The sequence below is a fragment of the Loxodonta africana genome, chromosome 2 (assembly GCF_030014295.1).
Source record: "Loxodonta africana isolate mLoxAfr1 chromosome 2, mLoxAfr1.hap2, whole genome shotgun sequence".
NCBI lineage: Eukaryota > Metazoa > Chordata > Mammalia > Proboscidea > Elephantidae > Loxodonta > Loxodonta africana.
In genome coordinates this window covers 117,663,937-117,683,019 of record NC_087343.1, presented here as the reverse complement: position 1 = coordinate 117,683,019, position 19,083 = coordinate 117,663,937, and the positions used below count along the sequence as shown (strand labels likewise).

The following is a 19,083-nucleotide window of genomic DNA, read 5'->3' as shown; positions in this document are numbered from 1 at the left end:
ATTTGTATTTACAACCCTACACCTTTACTAAGTTTTATACAAATAAACTTATTTTGGTGTAACAGACACCAGCTCTGTAACCAGAAACCACCAGGTGAACACTGATTTAGCTTTTCTGAACTTCCGTTTCCTCTAATAATATGGAGAAAATTTTAAAACAAGTTAGAGCCCTGATGGCACAGTGATTAAGAGCTCTGCTGCTAATCAAAAGGCTGGAAGTTCGAATCCTCCAATCACTCCTTGGAAACACTATGGGACAGTTGTACTCCGTCCTACAGGGTTGCTATGAATCGGAATCAACTCAACGGCAACAGGTTTGGGTTTATTTTTGTTTGGATAGTCCTATGACTATGATGCATGTTTTTAAAGTTGAAGTATAATATTTTCCCTATAAATATAACTATTATTATATTATTAACCAGTTTTATTGGCTCCATGTAAAATAAGAAACATCTATCTGAAAAATAAGTTTAGAATTTATCTCTTACTTTTTTTAAAGAATATTTTCTGACCTTCGGATGTAAAAAAATAGTGGTGCTCCTAAGGCAGGATTGAATATATTTTTAAGTAAAAATCAAGAACAGGTTATATTTTCATTATTTACATATTATTCCCAATTAAGAACAAGTAATATGGTAAGTATGCTTCCTTATGAGGAACTACTCATAATTAGAATTGTTTAGCCCTTCATAACAATATTATTTCCAACAACTTTAACTTATTGGAAATGTGAAGAATGCCAGTTTCATGAGAAATTAATATTGGTTTGCATTTATTATCTTTGGTGAGGATCATAGAAAAAAAGGTAAGTGTATCTATAGACACACAAACACCCACACTTGTGCTGATCTGATGTTACGCAACAGGAGTCCTATTATCATAAATTCTAAAAGTAAGCAAAAAACTAGAAATTTTATTATTGATTTATATTGCAAGCATTTCTTCATATTTATCATTTAGAAAAACTCAAGGGGAGACATTCATTTGTGGTGGACATCATGGTTACCATGGTTAATCGTTTTGCTGCCCTCTTTTTATTTGGTAGTTCTACTCTGTCCTATAGGGTCGCTATGAGTCAGAATCTACTCGATGGCACTGGGTGGGTTTTGTTTGGTATTTTTACTCTTAAACAGAGTAGAGAAAGAGGAATGAGGTAAATGCCTAGCCCTGATCCACTGCGGCAACAAACAAGTTTAAAGCACCTTACATTACCTAACCCCATTTATCACAGACCACTGGTACAAGGCAATTCTAGCATAGTATATTAACATCCAGATCCATAACACTTTCCACTTCCTTTAGTAATTTTCCTGAAAAGTATCATTTAAGACTATCAATGAAGAAATATGTTAAGTTTTTGAGTATACATGTCAGCTCATTTGTGAGAAGAATGAGGTGGCACTTATGACTTCTTTTCTTTAAAATTTCTATTTTCTGCTAAAATAACTTTAAGCCAGAAAGAAAAAAGTCTACCTCCAGCTTACTACATACTCTAGATTCCCTAAAGAGTTAGAAAGGCATTAGAAGCTCAAGCAAGGGCCTAGGATAAAATAACTTTAAGCCAGAAAGAAAAAAGTCTACCTCCAGCTTACTACAAACTGTAGATTCCCTAAAGAGTTGGAAAGGCATTAGAAGCTCAAACAAGGGCCTAGGATAGCTAACAATATTTCTGTTCCCTGGCAGGTCTGTTCTGTTGGTATGCTAGAATTTACGACATGTTTTTTAAGTTTAGCAATGAAGGGCTGAAGAAGATGGAAAAAAGACAAGAATAAAGAACGGACATCAGAGAAAAAGGAACAATAATATTAATTTTCTTACTCTTCTAGCCTCTGATCATGTGAAGAAAAGTTTTTGGAGGCTTTATCTTTTGACAGCCTTGGCGCAGACAAAGCATAACTGAGCTTTATACAAAAAGCTTCTCAACTAAAAAAACTGAGGAAAAGTAAGCCTTTGAAGTGAAAACTTCTTAATATTCCTAAATATCTTCATATCCATGGTTGCAAAAGTCAAAGCAGAGATCATTTAGATGAATAGAATAATATGGAGAAAGTGTTTTCCTTTTCTTGCCACCATTTCTAAAAAAAAAAAAATCTAGTATGGAGTGGGTTAAGGAAAGGAAACAGTATCCTAGTAATTACAGCGTTATGTATATATGACTTAATAAATGTAAGAATCGTCTACAAATTTTAAAGCATTATTCACCATGTGTTATTATATATGTTTTATATACAATTATAATACTAATAGTTCAAATAACTTAGTTTATATTTAAATTAAATATCAATGATATACTAAACAATTATGATGCAAAACAGTTAACCACCATAAAATGACACTGCCTGAAAAACAAAAAATTTTTTTAAAAAACCTATTGCCATCGAGTCAATTCCAACTCATAGTGACACTACAGGACACAGCAGAACTGCTCCATAGGCTTTCTAAGGAATGCCTGGCCTTTTGGTTAGCAGCCAAGCTCTTAAACACTGCACCACCAGGGCTCCGATGATACATCCAACCAACCAACCAACCCATTGCCGTCAAGGTGATTCTGACTCATAGTAACCTAGAGACCCTAGACCCTAGAGGACAGAGCAGAACTGCCCCATAGAGTTTCCAGGGAACACACCTGGTAAATTCAAACTGCCGGCCTTTTGGTTACCTGCCATAGCACTTAACCACTATGCTACCAGATACACAGGTGCTTAAATTTTTCTTGCCACCAGGGCTCCTAAAAAATAAAAGGAGAGGAAAAAGAAAAAAAAAAATCTGACATAGTAATTGACATTTATTGAGTGCCACACACAGTTTTAATCACTTTAAATTCATATAAGTCTTAACAACACTTTTACTCTCCCCATTTGACATATGAGTAACTGAAGCACAGAGAGATTAAGTATCTTGTCCAAGGTCACAGAGCTCCTTAAGTAGAAGAGCTAGCATTTGAGTCCAGGCAGTTGAAATCCTGAATTGAGCTCTTAACAATTACATAGCCTCTATGGTAATTCCACCATAAAGAATTTATCCTAATATGTTTCTATAGGTACACAAAGGTGTAAGTATGAGGATGTTTGTTACAGCATCACAATAGGCAAACTTATGCTAATGAGGCTTAACCTTCAAGCCCCTCACTTTCAGGATCCCTTCAAAGGCCCTGTACTTCATTTCATGTTTGTATTTGATGTACTTTTTCTTAAAGATAACCTCACCCACAATTCTATAAGTTTCATGTCCAACAAAACCTGGATCCACCCCTGGTAACAGGACAAAATTGGAAATAACCTATTTGTACATAAATAAATCTTTTAATTAAACTATGTTACATACAAGCGGGAGAACACTATACACCATTAAGGTTCCACATATGCTAAAAAAGAGGGTGATGCAAAAGAATATGCATAAAATAATCTCACTTATGAAAACCATTTATACACATGCATATGCTTGTATATATTCTGGAAAGATACATAAACTTTTTTCACAAGTTAACCCTCGAAGGTAGAAATGAAGTCTACAAAAAGAAGGAGGGAAAATTTTTATTTTATTGTGTACCCTCTTGTAAGATACTGTAGATTTTATTATCTATATGCAATAATTTAAAAATGTAAAAATTATTGTGGATAGCATGTTTTCAGTACTTACACAGTACAACACTTACAGGCACTCTGGAGGTACAGTGGTTAAGCGCTTGGCTACTAACCTTAAAAATGTCAGAGGTTTGAACCCACCAGCCACTCTGCAGAAGAAAGTGGCAGTCTGCTTCCACAAAGATTACAGCCTTGGAAACCCTGTGGGAAAGTTCTACTCTGTTCTGTAGGGTCGCTATGAGTAGAAATCAACTCTACGGCAACTGGTTTGATTTTTTGGTTTTTTAAACATTTTCTCATAGCTTCAAAGCACTGGCTATGAGCTATCACTATCTAAATCTTACAGCACTCTTACAGAGACCCAACTTCCTGGAAAACTATAAATGACTTACCGAATAAGTCATCTTCACATCTTTTATTTCTTACATGAAATTTACAATGCTGCCAACTTAATTGTGACATTTGGGTTAACGAAAAAACAAATGGAATAAGGACTACAGTTGCCTGGAGTAACATTACTGACATCTCCTGTATTCTACCTATTACTGAAACATAAACAGAAGAAATAACCTATTTCTTGTGATCTTTTCTTTAAAATATAATTGAAGCAGAATAGCATTTTATGGATGATTTTCTATACCATGACATAAATCTTTATAGCTTTTCTCTCTAAACAGAATATCATAGCAACTAACAGACCAAGCAAAAGTTACTTGAGTTTCTTATTAAATACATTCATCTCCTAATACACACCCTAATCCACCTGCAATCCAATAAATCCATCAGCCTTCTTCCAAGTTAACTTCTTTGTTTCTCTCACTCAAACTGGATTTCTAACATGTCTTCTTTTTTTTCCCCCTTGATTTCTTTCTTTAATAAATCTTAATTGAGAAATAATTCACATAAAATACAATTCACCAATTTTAAATGGACATTATGATGACATTTTTCTCCAGTCCCCCTCATCCCCACCCCCTGGTAACCATCAATCTTCTTTTGTCTAGATAGATTTACCTATTCCAGGTATTTCCTGTAAGTGGGATCATAAAACATTTGTCCTTTTCTGTCTAGCTTATTTCACTTAGCATAATATTTTCAAGGATCATCCATGTGGTAGCATATATCAGAACTTCACTTTTCTTTCCAGCTGAATAACACTCCATTGTGTGTATATACCACAGATTTGTTTATCCATTCATCTGTTGATGGGCACTTGAGTTGTTCCTATGTTTTAGCTACTGTGAATAATTCTGCAGTGAACATTGATCCTAACTTGTCTTCTGTCTTCTAACATTTTACATCTTTCCAACCTTTCCAGCTCACTCACTTCTAAAAGTCTTCTCCTAACAAAGCCTGACATAATTCTGGTGTATGTTCAGCCACAGACTGTACAGAACAAACAAAAACTGTAAATGAGAATAACCAAAAACAGACTTGGTAAAATCAAAGTTTTGGGTAAAATATTTGCAGTATTTGATACCCCAGTAATTACCAAGGTTAAGTTAGACAGCCTGATTGATTAAACTTGTGTCAACCCCTACAAAAGGGATCAGCAAACACTTTCTGTAAAGGGCCAAGAGTAAATGTTTTAGCATTTGCTGTCCAAGAGGCAAAATCAAGGATACCATGAGTCAGAATCAACTCAAAGGCAACTGTTTTTGTTTTTAGTGTTTATGTAGGTGCTAATGTAACAAGTGAGAAAACAAATAGCCACAAATATATAATCAGCAAATTAAAAAGAGAATAAAAATTTAGTACAATTTTGTGCAATACCAGTTTACTAATGAGAAGATGGAAATCTTTTGAGAGTGATAACATTCCACTTTATTAGGATTCAAAGTTACTGCTCATCATCAAAATCAGCTGTGAATATTCATTTGTTAATACTGTTATTTTGTAATAAGACTTCATGTATTTCATCTTTGAAAATGTCTTTTGACACAGATGGGTACTGCCAAATACTGACATCAATCCATGACCATATGATTGTAATTGAGCATATTCATCACTTAGCTGGCATTTATAAAGGTTTATTAGATTATTCTCTTGATATTTGCTTTCTAGCATGTCGTTATATTGCAGATTCATCACTTCCAGTTGAAGGTTAAGCTCCTCAACTGCACAGCTAAATAGATTCTGAAACGTAGAAAAATCGTTTGAATTTATATCAAGTTCTAAAAATCATAAACACTGTAGTCTGAGCTTGAAAAATATATCAGCCGCAAATCTGGTGAGAAAGCAATCTGTCTTCTTGTTTTAACATTTGACAGCAAAGGAAATATATAAGGCAGCTGGATACTACTTGTGACTCCACACTGGTTGTCATCTAAATGACTTTACTGCGGTACAAGTTTCTCATACAAGCGTGTTTTGATTTGAAATAATATGCTAAATTCACTATAAAAATTATCAAGTCTGCTAATTTCTAAAGTTTTTGGAATTTAGCGTGCAATACACTGGTTGAAGGCAGTTCTTGTTCAGAAAAATTTCAGTATCAGCCCTCAGCTCAAAAAAAAAAAAAAAAAACACAAGAAAATTTTACCACTTCTAAACCATTGACGTCATGTGTAGTTTTGCAAGTAGGATATTCAGCTTCAATTTCTGACAAAAATTCATGGAACTGATGAAGGTTAGGTACACGAGAGGGACTGAAGTTCACTGTTTATATTACTAATTCAATAACATATAATTAGATTCAAATATTATCTGCAAAGTACCTGCTGATAAATAATACAATGAACAAGCACAGGCTTTAAACATTTTAAATTTTCACAAGCTTTGTAATTTGTCCAACTAAATCTTTTTCTGCTCTACAAATATTTTTTACCATCATCAGTTGTTAACACATCTTAATAGATTCCACTTCATGCTGTACTGAATTACTGTTTTCTCAAATTTTAAAAAAATATTCTCATCTGGAGTTGTTCCGCACAGATTACTCGCAGAGAGTAATTCTTCAGTCACCTGAACTTAGCACTGATTCCTCAAATAAACAACTGAGCAGTTTTGGTAACATCTGCTGACTCAATTAGTGTCAAGGGAAATCACTCAAATTAATTGTGCCTTGCTTTTTAATTGACTAATGATGTTGCTCCCAATGTCTTAACTCTTTAAGAAAATGTACTTGCTGATAGGCAAATAGTCTTAAGCAAGTTTAGTTCATCTGAACATATTTCTCCAGTTACTACAATGAAACACTATTTAATTTGCCAAAGGTAAATGGCTTTCCTTGCTTGGCTAACAAATGTACCATTCAGAAACTTATTTTGGCTGCAGCCTCATTTTCATTTTTATTTTTGTGAAGAAAGTCTGCTGTGATGAGATATTCCATTTCAAATTTCCTAATTTTCCTGACTAGTACTTTCCCGTGCTGGGTCTGGCAATGTCAACATTTACTGTATTATTTTAGCACAGCTATAATGTCATTGCATAATAAACACAGTGCTTTGCCATCTGATTTAGGAAATAATATTAGAATCGTTACTTCCTGTTCTTGAACATAGAGAATGTGACACAGCTAGAGCCAGGCTCACAAGGACCCACAAGGATACATCAACTAGGCCCTGAGATAAGGACAACAGCTAGGATAATCTTGAAAAAATATCTTTTCGTGAAGAAAAATATCTTTTAGGGAACCTTTCACATAGGCCAATCAAACAGAACACAAAGGACTTACCACTCATATATTTTTCTATTAGCATTTAGTGAATAGAAAATTGTTGGACCAATGAAGACCTTCCTGACTGTCGTTACTAAAACCTGTACCAATGATTATTAAGAAGGATGATTCAAAATGTAGAATCACGTTGATCTAGCAGCTTTTAGCCAGTCGGTGAAAAAGTGAGCTTTCGATGATTCTACCCATTCTGTGATGTTAATACATACTGATGATGCTGTAACCTGTCACATATTCGGGCAGACATTAGCTCTGGCAGCACACTTGTCCGCTTCTCACTTCTCCCTTTTTGAATATATGCCGAATAAAACTTTCTTTTTGCTTTATTAAACGTTATGATTTTTTTTCCTATAGCACATCTAATTTAATAATAAAATAGCCCCCATTCCACTGTGTCTTAAAAGTGTGGCATTTGAAGACGATTTGGGAAGAATCTATATAATACAATAAAATGCAATCTAGTGCAAGAATGTAAATTATTAAATTTACAGTGAATAAGTTTCCAAAGATGGCACAGAACCAGGTAATGTTTTGTTCTGTTGTACACAAGGTTGCCATGAGTCAGAGCTGCCTCACTGCAATTGACAAGTTTCTGCTAATGAAAACAGTTATTTTTATGTTACATTTGAGAATCTAAAAAAAATAAAAATAAAAGGTGACTTTTTATGACTAGCAAAGTGAAAGAGATAACCTTAGGGAAAGAGCATCTATTTTAAAACTCAAATACAAGTCAAGACTGGTCCAGAATATGGCAGATTGGAAGAAAAAACAAAGACTCAAAAAAGAATTCCAATTAGACGATTATAAAAATGCTAATTTCTTTCCCAATAAAGCTATTCAATTGGAGGAATGTAAGTTCTTTAGTAAAGTTTAACAAAAAGATATTTTTTAAATATGAAATGCAGATGTTCAAGTAAAATCATAGTCTTCAGGCATTTGGGGTCATGAATCCCTTTGAAAATTTTCAGAAATCAAAGAACTGTATTCTGAAAATTTTCAGAAATCAACAAAACTATGACCTATGACTTTTTACCAATTTTCCTGGGCTTACAGTAGGAATTTTCAATCCTTCCTGAAATTAAATCTTCTGGAGAATTTACTGAAAATGTCAATGTCTGGATCTCACTCTCTGAAAATCTTATTTAATTGGTTTGGTGGGGGGAAAGGGGAAGCAGACATTAGCATTTTTAAAAGTTTTCCAAGTGATCCTAATCTAGCGATGAGATCCACTGTTTAGAAATTTCCAGAAATCTCTCCATAAAACCATCTTCATTCACTCACTCATTCAACAAAGATGTTAATCATTCAAAATATCTAACAGCTAGCCAACAATTTTGAAAGTCAAAATAAACTATAGTCCAATTTATTCTATGTTTTATACCACTTCTAACTAGCAATTAGGCAGGTTGTCACTGTGGCTCCAATTTTTAGGAAAATTCTCTAGGAGTTAAAGATCAGAGATTCTTATTTCCAAAGTAATGTAACCTTCCACAAAGAACAGGGTCACTGATCAGTTATACAAGCATAAAGAGCAAAACAGAAAAAAAATGTTCTGAACTTTTTCTTAATACAATTCCTTAATAATGCATTAGCATTCACAGATGGACAGGCCATAAAGTATCAGTATATTCAAATAGAGCCTTTGAGAGTGCTCTGTTCTAAAAGTATATACAACAATGTGATTTAAGAACAAATGTTTGGTGAAGTGATAAGGAACTGACACAATGGGAGGAAAAATAAATAGCTATTACTATGGAGGGAGTCCTGCTAACAATAAAATTGCAAAGAGATCAGAAATAAAGCCACACTTAACATTATTATAACTTTTGGCCCCGACATCCTTTCCTACTTACGCCATCCATTCACCCCACTTCCAAGACATGTTCTATGTGAATAGAAACCTTTATACGTACTATTATTTTTAATTAACAGTTACTCCATAAATATTATTATGTAACTTGTTTTTGCTCTTTATCATATATTTGGGAGAGGTTTCCATATAAGCGTATATATAAACCTATCTCTTTGTACTAAAAACCTGCATAATATGGAAAAATTGTGGATATAGTACGGATATGCCATATCCACTTGGCACTGCCAGGACTCAGACCCAAGCAACATACCACTTTAGTTTGTACATATATTTTTGCAAGTTCTATAAGTGCAACTTCTAAGTCAAAGGGTATGTGCACACTGAATTTTGACATATATTGCCAAATTATCTTCCACAATGGTTATACCATTTTATATTTCTACCAACACTTCATAAGAGGGCTTATTTCTTCATATCCTACGTAACACTCAGTCTTATCAAATTGTCTAATCTTTGGAGCCCTGGTGGCACAGTGCTTAAGTGCTATAGCTGCTAACCGAAAGGCTGGCAGTTCAGATCCACTGGCCACTCCCTGGAAACCCTACGGGGCAGTTCTACGCTGTCCTGTAGGGTTGTTATGAGTCAGAATTGACTTGACAAACAGGCTAATCTTTGCCAATCTGGTAAATAAAAAAAGCCTCTTTTTTAAAATTTATATTTCTTTATCAATAAAGAGTATCTTTTCACATGATTTTTGGTCATTTGTATTTACTCCTACTCAATAGTTTCATTCCATTTGACATAGTTCTTCCACATAATCAACAAAATTAACAATCTCAATTTCAATGCCTTCAGGAAAGGTAGGATGTTAGTTTAATTTTAAACCACTAATATATTGGTAAAAAGAAAGTAAGATTTTTCTAATTCCTACTTACATTTAAAAAATGTTTACAGATTTTATGGACTTACCTTAGATTTTTTTAACACTGTCAATATACACTGAATAACTCATTCTTGAAATAAAACTCTTAACCATTTAAACTCATATCCTGAATACAGACACTGTTCAAGGAAATGCAGCTAAAGTAAAGGCATGCAATTAAATCTTCTATCATATTATCAAAGATTTATTATCTTATTAATTTTTGTTCATTATTTTATCACCATAAAAAAAGAAATAATGATTTATGAGCATAACGAATTTTGCTCTTATTATACGATGAAAGGCAGTAACACAAATTCTTCTTTGGTCCCAAAAGCTCTGAGTTTACATAAGCTTATAACAGCTTATTTTTATTTTACCACATTATACTACCATATGTTCATTCTTTCTTGGTGTTAATTAAAACAAATTGACCATTCGTACTGTAAAGTCCTTGGAGGTATTAACCCTTACAACCTTAGATATAAGTAAATATATTTAGATGAATAAATGAATGAATAATTTGGAAGCAATATAGTCATAACAAAAACACAGGAGTAAGTTATGTCATATTCCATCATTAATCAAGCAGCACAGAAATTAAAAAAATGGATAAACTCTGTCATCCATTTTGTGCCGTGCATCCAAATCTATTGTTTGGACCACAGTTTCTCAACCATGGCACTACTGACATTTTGGACCAGATAATTCTTTGTTCTGGGAGGCCTTCCTGTGCTCATAGGATGTTTAGAGGTATCCCTGGCCTCTATACACTAGATACCTAGAACCAAAAATGCCACCAGACATTGTCAAATGTCCCCTGAGGGGGGAAAAAAAAATCACCCTTGGTGAGAACAACTGGTTTAGGAAATAGTTGGCCTTATAGTGATATATCTAAAGTCAATGATTAAAGTGAGAATCCTATGGAGGGCTTTAAAAATTTGGGGACTAGCTTCAAGAATCCCAATATGGTTGCTAAGAAAAACTCTCTAATGCAGGGTACTCCCATGCCTACAATCCTTTCATCAGCAGTCAGTCCACAATAATTATTCAGCCTTCATCTTGTATAGACAATTTGGCAAGCATTTATTGTTTCTACAATCCCACCTAGCCAGCTTCAAAGATATCAAACTCCTTCCCAAGAGCTAGTCCCAGAGTACTACCACTAAATTAATTATCTGTAACAATACAATGTTACTGAACAATAGAAAGGAGGTTGTTTAATTATATCAGATGTGAACAAATTAATTGCGCCTTTTGGCTGAGTCTTCTGATGTTAAATTCTAACAGATGATATAGCGTGGCCAAAATTGAAGAGAAAATGAATGCAAAATCATTTCTAGCTGTTGTTCTCATACACAGATAAGCACACACAATGTTTATTAATAAGTATAAGTTTCTTTGTGTTGCACCTGAACAAAATCTTAAGATAGGTTAAATAAAAGTAGAATCCCTTTATTATGTTTTCTAAATTCAAAAATGTACTATTAATTGCTGTTAATGTTTAAAAGATACTAAAAGACATTAAAATTTCTCAAAATTTCTAAAAATTGTATGTAACAGTAATAAACTAAAGAACTAATTTATTTAATAGCTTATAATATGAGACATCCCTGTTTAAAGGTAGAAGAACTCCACGGAAAGTCAAGGTTTTGTAACTAAATGCTTCCGATATTGATGAGTACCTAATCTCTAACATTTAGTGTCTTCATTTCCAAAATGATTCTTTTAGTCAGTTTTGAGGATCAAATGGAATAGAAAACAAAAATAACTTCTGAAGAGAAATAAGCATTATTCCAGTGAAAGATATGACTAATGATTGGGTAAATGAATGTAAGTAACATAACACAGAACCCTGATTTTGAGAATTATCAATATTAGTGACGGCAGTGAGAAAAAGTATACCCACTCTTCACTTACAGACATGTTTAGGTTCCAAAGACCAGGTCATTATGTGAAAATCAGCATTATGTGATCACATCAGATCACAAAATGGAGGACGACTACATCATTGCATAACTGCCAAATTACATCATTACATAACTTCTAAATTACATCATCATATTAACTGCCAAACTACTGAGAACCACGGCCCAGCCAAGCTGACACATAACCTTAACCATCACAGCCAGCGTTCACTCTCGCCTCACACCTCGGTATTTGATACTGTCAGACGTATGTCACTGCCAGGTATACATCATTAATGCACAAAACAGTCAGATAGCAGATTTTTTACTATTGCTGTAAATATGAAATGTCCAGTAACGAGACAGTAGGTGTAGTCTATTTGTCAGAAGATTTCACTCTGACCTAACAAAAATCAACTGAATTTTAATTTACTTTTTTCACTTGAAAAAAAAAATGGAATTTTAAATCCGATAAAGTACAACTATACAGCAATAACAACACTAACGCTATTCAGATTTTCAAATACTTACATTACTTGCAAACTTTCTGCTGTTAAATTATTCCACATGATCTCATTTGCCTGAAGATTTTCATTTTCTTCTAGTAAGGAAGTATCAAACTCAATGTCTTGTTCTTTAGCAGCCGTTGTTCTAGTAAAGCATAATTTTGATCAGTGTGATTACACTATAATACTACAGTTTAGTGCATACCAAATCTTAGGCTTCATAGATATAGTCAGGTAACTTGAATCTTAGTTTTCCCTTTGTACAATTCAGAGATAAACCTCTTCATTCATGTCACAATTGTAATGAATATAAAATAGGATGATTCATGAATGGAAAAGTAATTGGTACACCATAAAGCTAAATATGCATATAAATAATAGTATTATTATTACATAAATGTTAAAAATAAAATAGTTTTACAGATTATAGGTTTAAGCAATGATATGATAACTAAGAAAATTTAAAAGGTCATAATATAAATAGTTATCATCAATGAGAAAGGACTTTGAAAATAATTAAAGGCAGATAATCTAAAATATCCTGTCTTATCACCTAAATATTTCTTTTTTCAATTGGATTAAATATTATATGGTAAAAAATATAACACCATTAAACGCTGAAAGAGGAATAAAAATATCATACCTGTGAACATCTATGAAATTATTGTATTCTGTGCTAGGATCTATCTGTTCAACTGACACTTGAATCTCTTTATGGACATTCACTATTTCCTCTGTAACAAGACTGGTTATCTGGCTGTATTCGTCAAATATACCTTTTCTGGAAAGAAAAATAAATTTTTACAACATTTAAAATTCTGTCAAGGGAATACAGTCCTAAAAATTAATCAGAGCAATAAATATAAGAAATAATATACAATATTTACAGATGTGATTCCATGTACCAGGATGGTAAAGTGAAGGAATTATGTAAATGTACAGATTAACACCTGACATTTGGTATAATAATTGCAAATTAGAATAAAACATTACCTTTTCCAGCATGTATGTGATATGTCTAATATGTAAGGTCATTGTTGCTCACTTTCTATTTCCAAACATTCTCATAAAAATTTTGGATTCTATAACATGGAACTCTGGGCCAACTCCCACCTCTTTAATTTTCCTTCCAGTATCCGTCATTTCCTCACACATGCTACCCTTTTGGTTCTTCTCTTGCTCCTGGGCCTTTGCTCTTTTCTATACATGCACATAAAGAGTTCATCTGGTTCTCTGTCATCAATGCCATCTAAATATCTGTTCTTGACCTCCAGTCAGTAGCAAAAGTGACAGCAAAGTTATTAGCCTAATCTAATACATGCAAAAAGGAAAAAACTGTTCTGTTGCCAAGACCAGATTCCAAACTTAAGAAAGCTATCCTATCGCTGGGCATCAGTGGATTTCACAGCAAGTGCAGACAAGCTTATACTGCGTATGCCTAAATAAATATGAGGCAAGGTTTGTTTTTCTTTTCCAAAGCCTTATAAAATCTCTCATGAAGTATTCTCTCAATTACTTTTTTTTAAATAACAAAATACTGTTTGAGTAAAAAAACACATAAACTATTTCAGGAAATGCTAGTTTAGAATGCTTACAGAAATCACCTGAAAGACACAATTCAAAGAAAAGAGGAGCCAGAAAAATTTAATGCAGATTTAATAAATATCCCTAGAGTTATAATCTTATAATTGAAACTATTAAATGTTATTACTGTAAACGACCCTTTTAAAGATAACTCTTACAAAGCAATACAATAATGGAGATCATTAATATTCACCTCTAAGACAAATGGGGAGGGGCATGGGGAAGGCAAATAAATCCCCTAATACCATCTGCATGAGTCCTTGTGTCACAGGATTCAATTTCAGTGATTTTAAAATATCAGATTTCAAACAATTTATTAAAAAGTAAAGAGAAATATGTTTTAGGAAACTATTACACATTCAAAAGAGGTTTCGGTGATGATGAAAACACTGTTATTAAAGACTGATATGAAAAGTGAAAAAAACTGATTCATGAAATGAAAGTAGGAAAGGAAATACATCTAAATCAATATATAATTTATATAATATATAATTTAAAGTAAGAATAAGTAACTGTCTTGGTTATCTAGTGTTCCTGTAACAGAAATACCATAAATGGGCATCTTTAACCAACAGAAATTTATTTTTTCCCATTTTAGGAGGCTAGAAGTTCGAATTCAGGGTGCCAGCGGCTCTAGGGGAAGGCATTCTCTCTCTGTCAGCTCTGAGGAATGTCCTTGTCTCTGTGAGCTTCTGCTTCTTGGCGATCTTCATATGGCTTGCCATCCCTCTTCCTTCATCTCTATTTTTTGCATGCTTGTTTAATCTCTTTTATATCTCAAGAGATTGACTCAAAATATACCTTACATTAATCCTGCCTCATTAACATAACAAAGACAACCCATTCCCAAATGGGATTATAACCACAGGCATAGGAGGTTAGGATTTACAACACATGTATAGAAGAACCATGTGCAGCAATGAGAACCAATGGCTACTCGTATTATTGACCTGAGTGTTCGCCTTTTTCAATATACTGCACAGTGAAAAAGATACCGTCATTTATAAATGCAAAGGAAGTTCAATTTATTGATAACACTTCTAGTCATTCATTAATCAAGCAATTAGCTAAAGTAAAATACATGCAGGTAATTAAATGTTCATACAAATAAGCCAACATAAAACTGTCAGGTCGCAAAGTAACCCTCCCATCAATCAGGTTTCCCAGTTAAAGCATATATATGAAGAGAAACATAAAACAGCATAATTTACATAGGTTGTGTAGAAACTATCCTCAATGCCACAATAAAAAATAATCATAAATCAGAAGCAAACATAAAAAAAAGAGCTCTAAAATACCTACAGTGTTAAAATAAATGCTAATAAAGGCCTATCTCCTTGGCATATCTGTACTTTATAAAAGTTGTCAGAGTTGATAACTCTAAAAATTTAAATGACTGCAAAGAAATGGCTACTGACAAGTCCGGAGTCCTCTGGCATACGTGATGGCTCTTAAAGGCACCAGGCTACGAAGGAACCACGCAAACAACCCACCCATCCCTAACACCTGTGTGTCATTCCAACACATACATAGAAATCCCTCCATGGAACATCGAGAAGGCAAACCATCTGCAGGAGAGATACAAATCTACCAAGGATGGTCTGAAAAACTCAAATCAATCTGAAGCTTTTGTTGCAGATTTAATAAATCAAGAAACATCTGAAAGGACCCTGGAAGAATGACAAAATCCGACTCAGTGAAAATGATAGAAGCAGAACGAGATTGGCTGCAGAGGGGTATTTACCTGTGTAGTTCAATATATGCTATTCCTTAAAATGAACTTTACAACTGAATCCTAAAAGTTGTCAAACTAAGAGAATTTATGTTACTATTTATCTGCCATACAATCCTAAATAAAACATCTATAAAGTAATATTTTGGCCTCACCATTAATATTCAAAATATCCCAAAATTGGTAACTATTAAAAATTCAAGAGGTTTTTTTTTTAATAAAAGAAAGGAGTCAAAAAAGGGTGTCTATTTTGAAAGCCTATATTAAACTATTATCCAAATAATTTATATTACTTACTGAACTTGCCTAATGTGTCACTACTCTAAATTGAGATCTGTTGTAACTGCAAAATATACACCAGATTTCAAAGACCTACCCCTCAAAAAAATCCCATTATTAATTTTAATATTGATTACATGTCTATATGACAACTTTTGGATATACTGGATTAAATAAAATATATTATTAAAATTAATTTTACCTGTTTTTTATTTTTTCAATGCAACTATTAAAAAACAACCCATTGCCATCCAGTCGATTTCAATTCATGGAGACTGTATAGGATACAGCAGAACTTCCCCATAGGGTTTCCAGGGCTTTAACCTTTATGGAAGCAGACTGCCAAATCTTCTCCCAAAGAGAAGCTGGTGGGTTCGAGCCACCAATCTCTCAATTAGCAGCCAAGCACTCAACCACTACACCACCAAGGCTACTTACACAACTATTAAAAATTTTTAATCATGTATGTCTGAAATGTTATTATGTTCATATTACTTTTTTTAATCATATTTTAAGAAGTAAAAGTAATGTCACAAATCATAAAGATCATAAAATTTCTAATGGTTACAAACAAAAATAAATTTTCAGACAGATTAGAGAATGGTCTATTATTACACAGAGACTTAGTTATCTGGTGCTGCTTATAACAGAAATACCACATAAAAATGGCTTTAACAAAGAGAAATTTATTCTCTCACAGTTTAGGAGGCTAGAAGTCTGAATTCAGGCACCAGCTCCAGAGGAAAACTTTGTCCATTCTAGTGGAAGATCCTTGTCATCAATCTTTTCCTGGTCTAGCAGCTTCTCAGTGCAGGGACCCCAGGTCCAAGTGATGCCCTCCCTTCCTGGTTCTTCATTCTTGGTGGCGTGATGTCCCCATCCTCTCTGCTCGATTCTCTCTTTTATATTTCAAAAAAGGTTGGCTCAAGAAACAACCTAATCCTGTAGAATGAGTCCTGCCTCATTAACATAACTGCCTCTAAGCCTGCCTCCTTAACATCACAGAGATTAGGATTCACAACACATAGGATAATCACATTAGATCACAAAATGGTGGCCAGTCACACAATACTGGGAATCATGGTCTAGACAAGTTGACACATTTTGGGGGGACACAATTCAATCTACAAGTTCCACCCTTTGTGCTCCCAAAATTTATATCCTTACCACATGTAAAACACTTCCATCCCATCATATCATCCCAAAAGTATTAAATCAACTTCAAGTCCAAATGTCATCCTGGAGCAAAATTCCTCTTCCTCTGTGAAATCTAGACTACAAGTCATCTGCTTCCAAAGTATAATGGTGGAGCAGGCACAAGGTAGGCATTTTCATTACAAATGGGAGAAAATGGAGGGAGAGAAGGGATAACAGGCATGAAGCAGGTCAGCAGAACACACTACATTAGCTCTCAAGGCTTTCAAATAATCCTCTGTTCTCTGAGACCATTTAGGCAATGGCCCTGCCCTTCACACTCTGGATGTTGGCCACACCCTCCAGATTCTGGGTGGAGGGTGGTGCTGGGCTTCAGCTGGGCCTTCCAGGCCCACTGGAATGGCAACTCTGCTCCCTCGCCTTTGAGCGGCCCTATTCTCCTAGTCCATCTGAGTGGTGACCCTACTCCCTCAGCCTGGGTAGTCCTGGTTCTTCTGCCCTTTGAGCATGGCAGCCTTGCTCCCTCAGCTTTGGGCAGTACAGTCAACCTCATCCCGTTGGCACTCGTGAACTGCAGCCCTACACTCCAGAACCAAGTTGGAAGGTCTGACTCTTGGAAACCTAGGAAGTTGTGGCCCCAGCCTTTGAAGCCCCAGAGACAATGGCTTCACCCTTTAAGACCCCAGAGGTCTTGGCCCTACCATTTGAGACTGAGGCAGCTATGCTTCCAGTGTTTCTTGTCTCTTCAGCTTCTGCTTCCTGGTTCCTTGGCCTCTACACCTGCATCCGCCCTGCTGGGGCAAGTGTTCCAAAGCTCTATAGCTCCACTGATAAGTGTCTGGAGGCACTCCACTCCACTAGTAAACTTCGTCTGGAAGGCGCTCAGCTCTCTTGCTACCTAGGTTGGCAAGCCTAACTCCACTGGTAAGTATACAGAGGCACTCCGCTCTGCCAGGAAGCCTCCTGTGCAAAGGCACTCAGCTCTCTCTCTCCACGGGTCAGCTCCAGCACTGTCTCACATCAGTCTCCTAGTTCTACTGCTGCCGTTTCTCTGCTGCTGCTTCTTGCTGCATACACCTTCTTCAGTGTTACAGCTTTCCTCACTTCCTTCTGAGTCCTCTCTGGAGTTCTTTTATATCCACAATTCTACCAACGGCCTCTTCAAGGCAATCTAGGCTTTTACTTTAAAACTCTTCTAGCCTCTACCTATTCACAGTTTCAAAACCACTTCCACATTCTAGGTATCTGTTAGAGTAGTACCCCACTCCCAGTAACAAATTCTGTCTTAGTTGTCTAGTGCTGCTATAACAGAAATACTACAAGTGGATGGTTTTAACAAAGAAAAATTTATTCTCTCACAGTTTAGGAGGCTAGAAGTCTGAATTCAGGCTATCAGCTCCAGGGGAAGGCTTTCTCTCTCTGTCAGTTCTGGTGGAAGGCCCTTGTCATCAGCTTTCCACTAGTCTAGGAGCTTCTCAGTGCAGGAACCCCAGGTCCAAAGGATGCGCTCCCTATCCAGTTCTTCATTCTTGGTGGCATGAGGTTCCCATTCTCTCTGCTGATTTCTCTTTTATATCTCAAAAGAAACTGACTCAAGATACAACCTAATCCTATAGATTCAGTCCTGTCTCATTAACATAACTGCCTCTAATCCTGTCTACAATATCATAGAGATTAGGATTTACAACACATAGGGTAATCCATCGGATCACAAAATGGTGGACAACCACACAATACTGGGAATCACGGCTTAGCCTACTTGACACACATTTCTGGGGAACACAATTCAATCCATAACACATGGTTTTTTCTTCATATTTGAAGATGTTTCTATAACAGAGATAATTACATGAATATCAGGGTATTTAAAAAAAAATAGATAAAACTGAAAAAATCTTAAGAGTAAGTTAAGAGCTCCAATTATG

General features: G+C 34.9%; 1 protein-coding gene across 10 annotated transcripts in view; it reads right to left on the bottom strand.

Annotated features, from left to right (window-relative positions):
• The window catches only part of FER (FER tyrosine kinase), a 470,096-nt gene that overhangs the window by 334,189 nt on the left and 116,824 nt on the right, over nucleotides 1-19,083 (bottom strand). For all 10 annotated transcript variants that reach the window (XM_023547996.2, XM_003405006.4, XM_064274743.1 and 7 more), the window contains 2 exons: nucleotides 13,052-13,189; nucleotides 12,434-12,553 (listed from right to left, as the gene is read on the bottom strand). In XM_023547996.2, coding sequence (XP_023403764.1) covers nucleotides 12,434-12,553; nucleotides 13,052-13,189 — 258 coding nt within the window. The remainder of the gene's footprint in view (nucleotides 1-12,433; nucleotides 12,554-13,051; nucleotides 13,190-19,083) is intronic.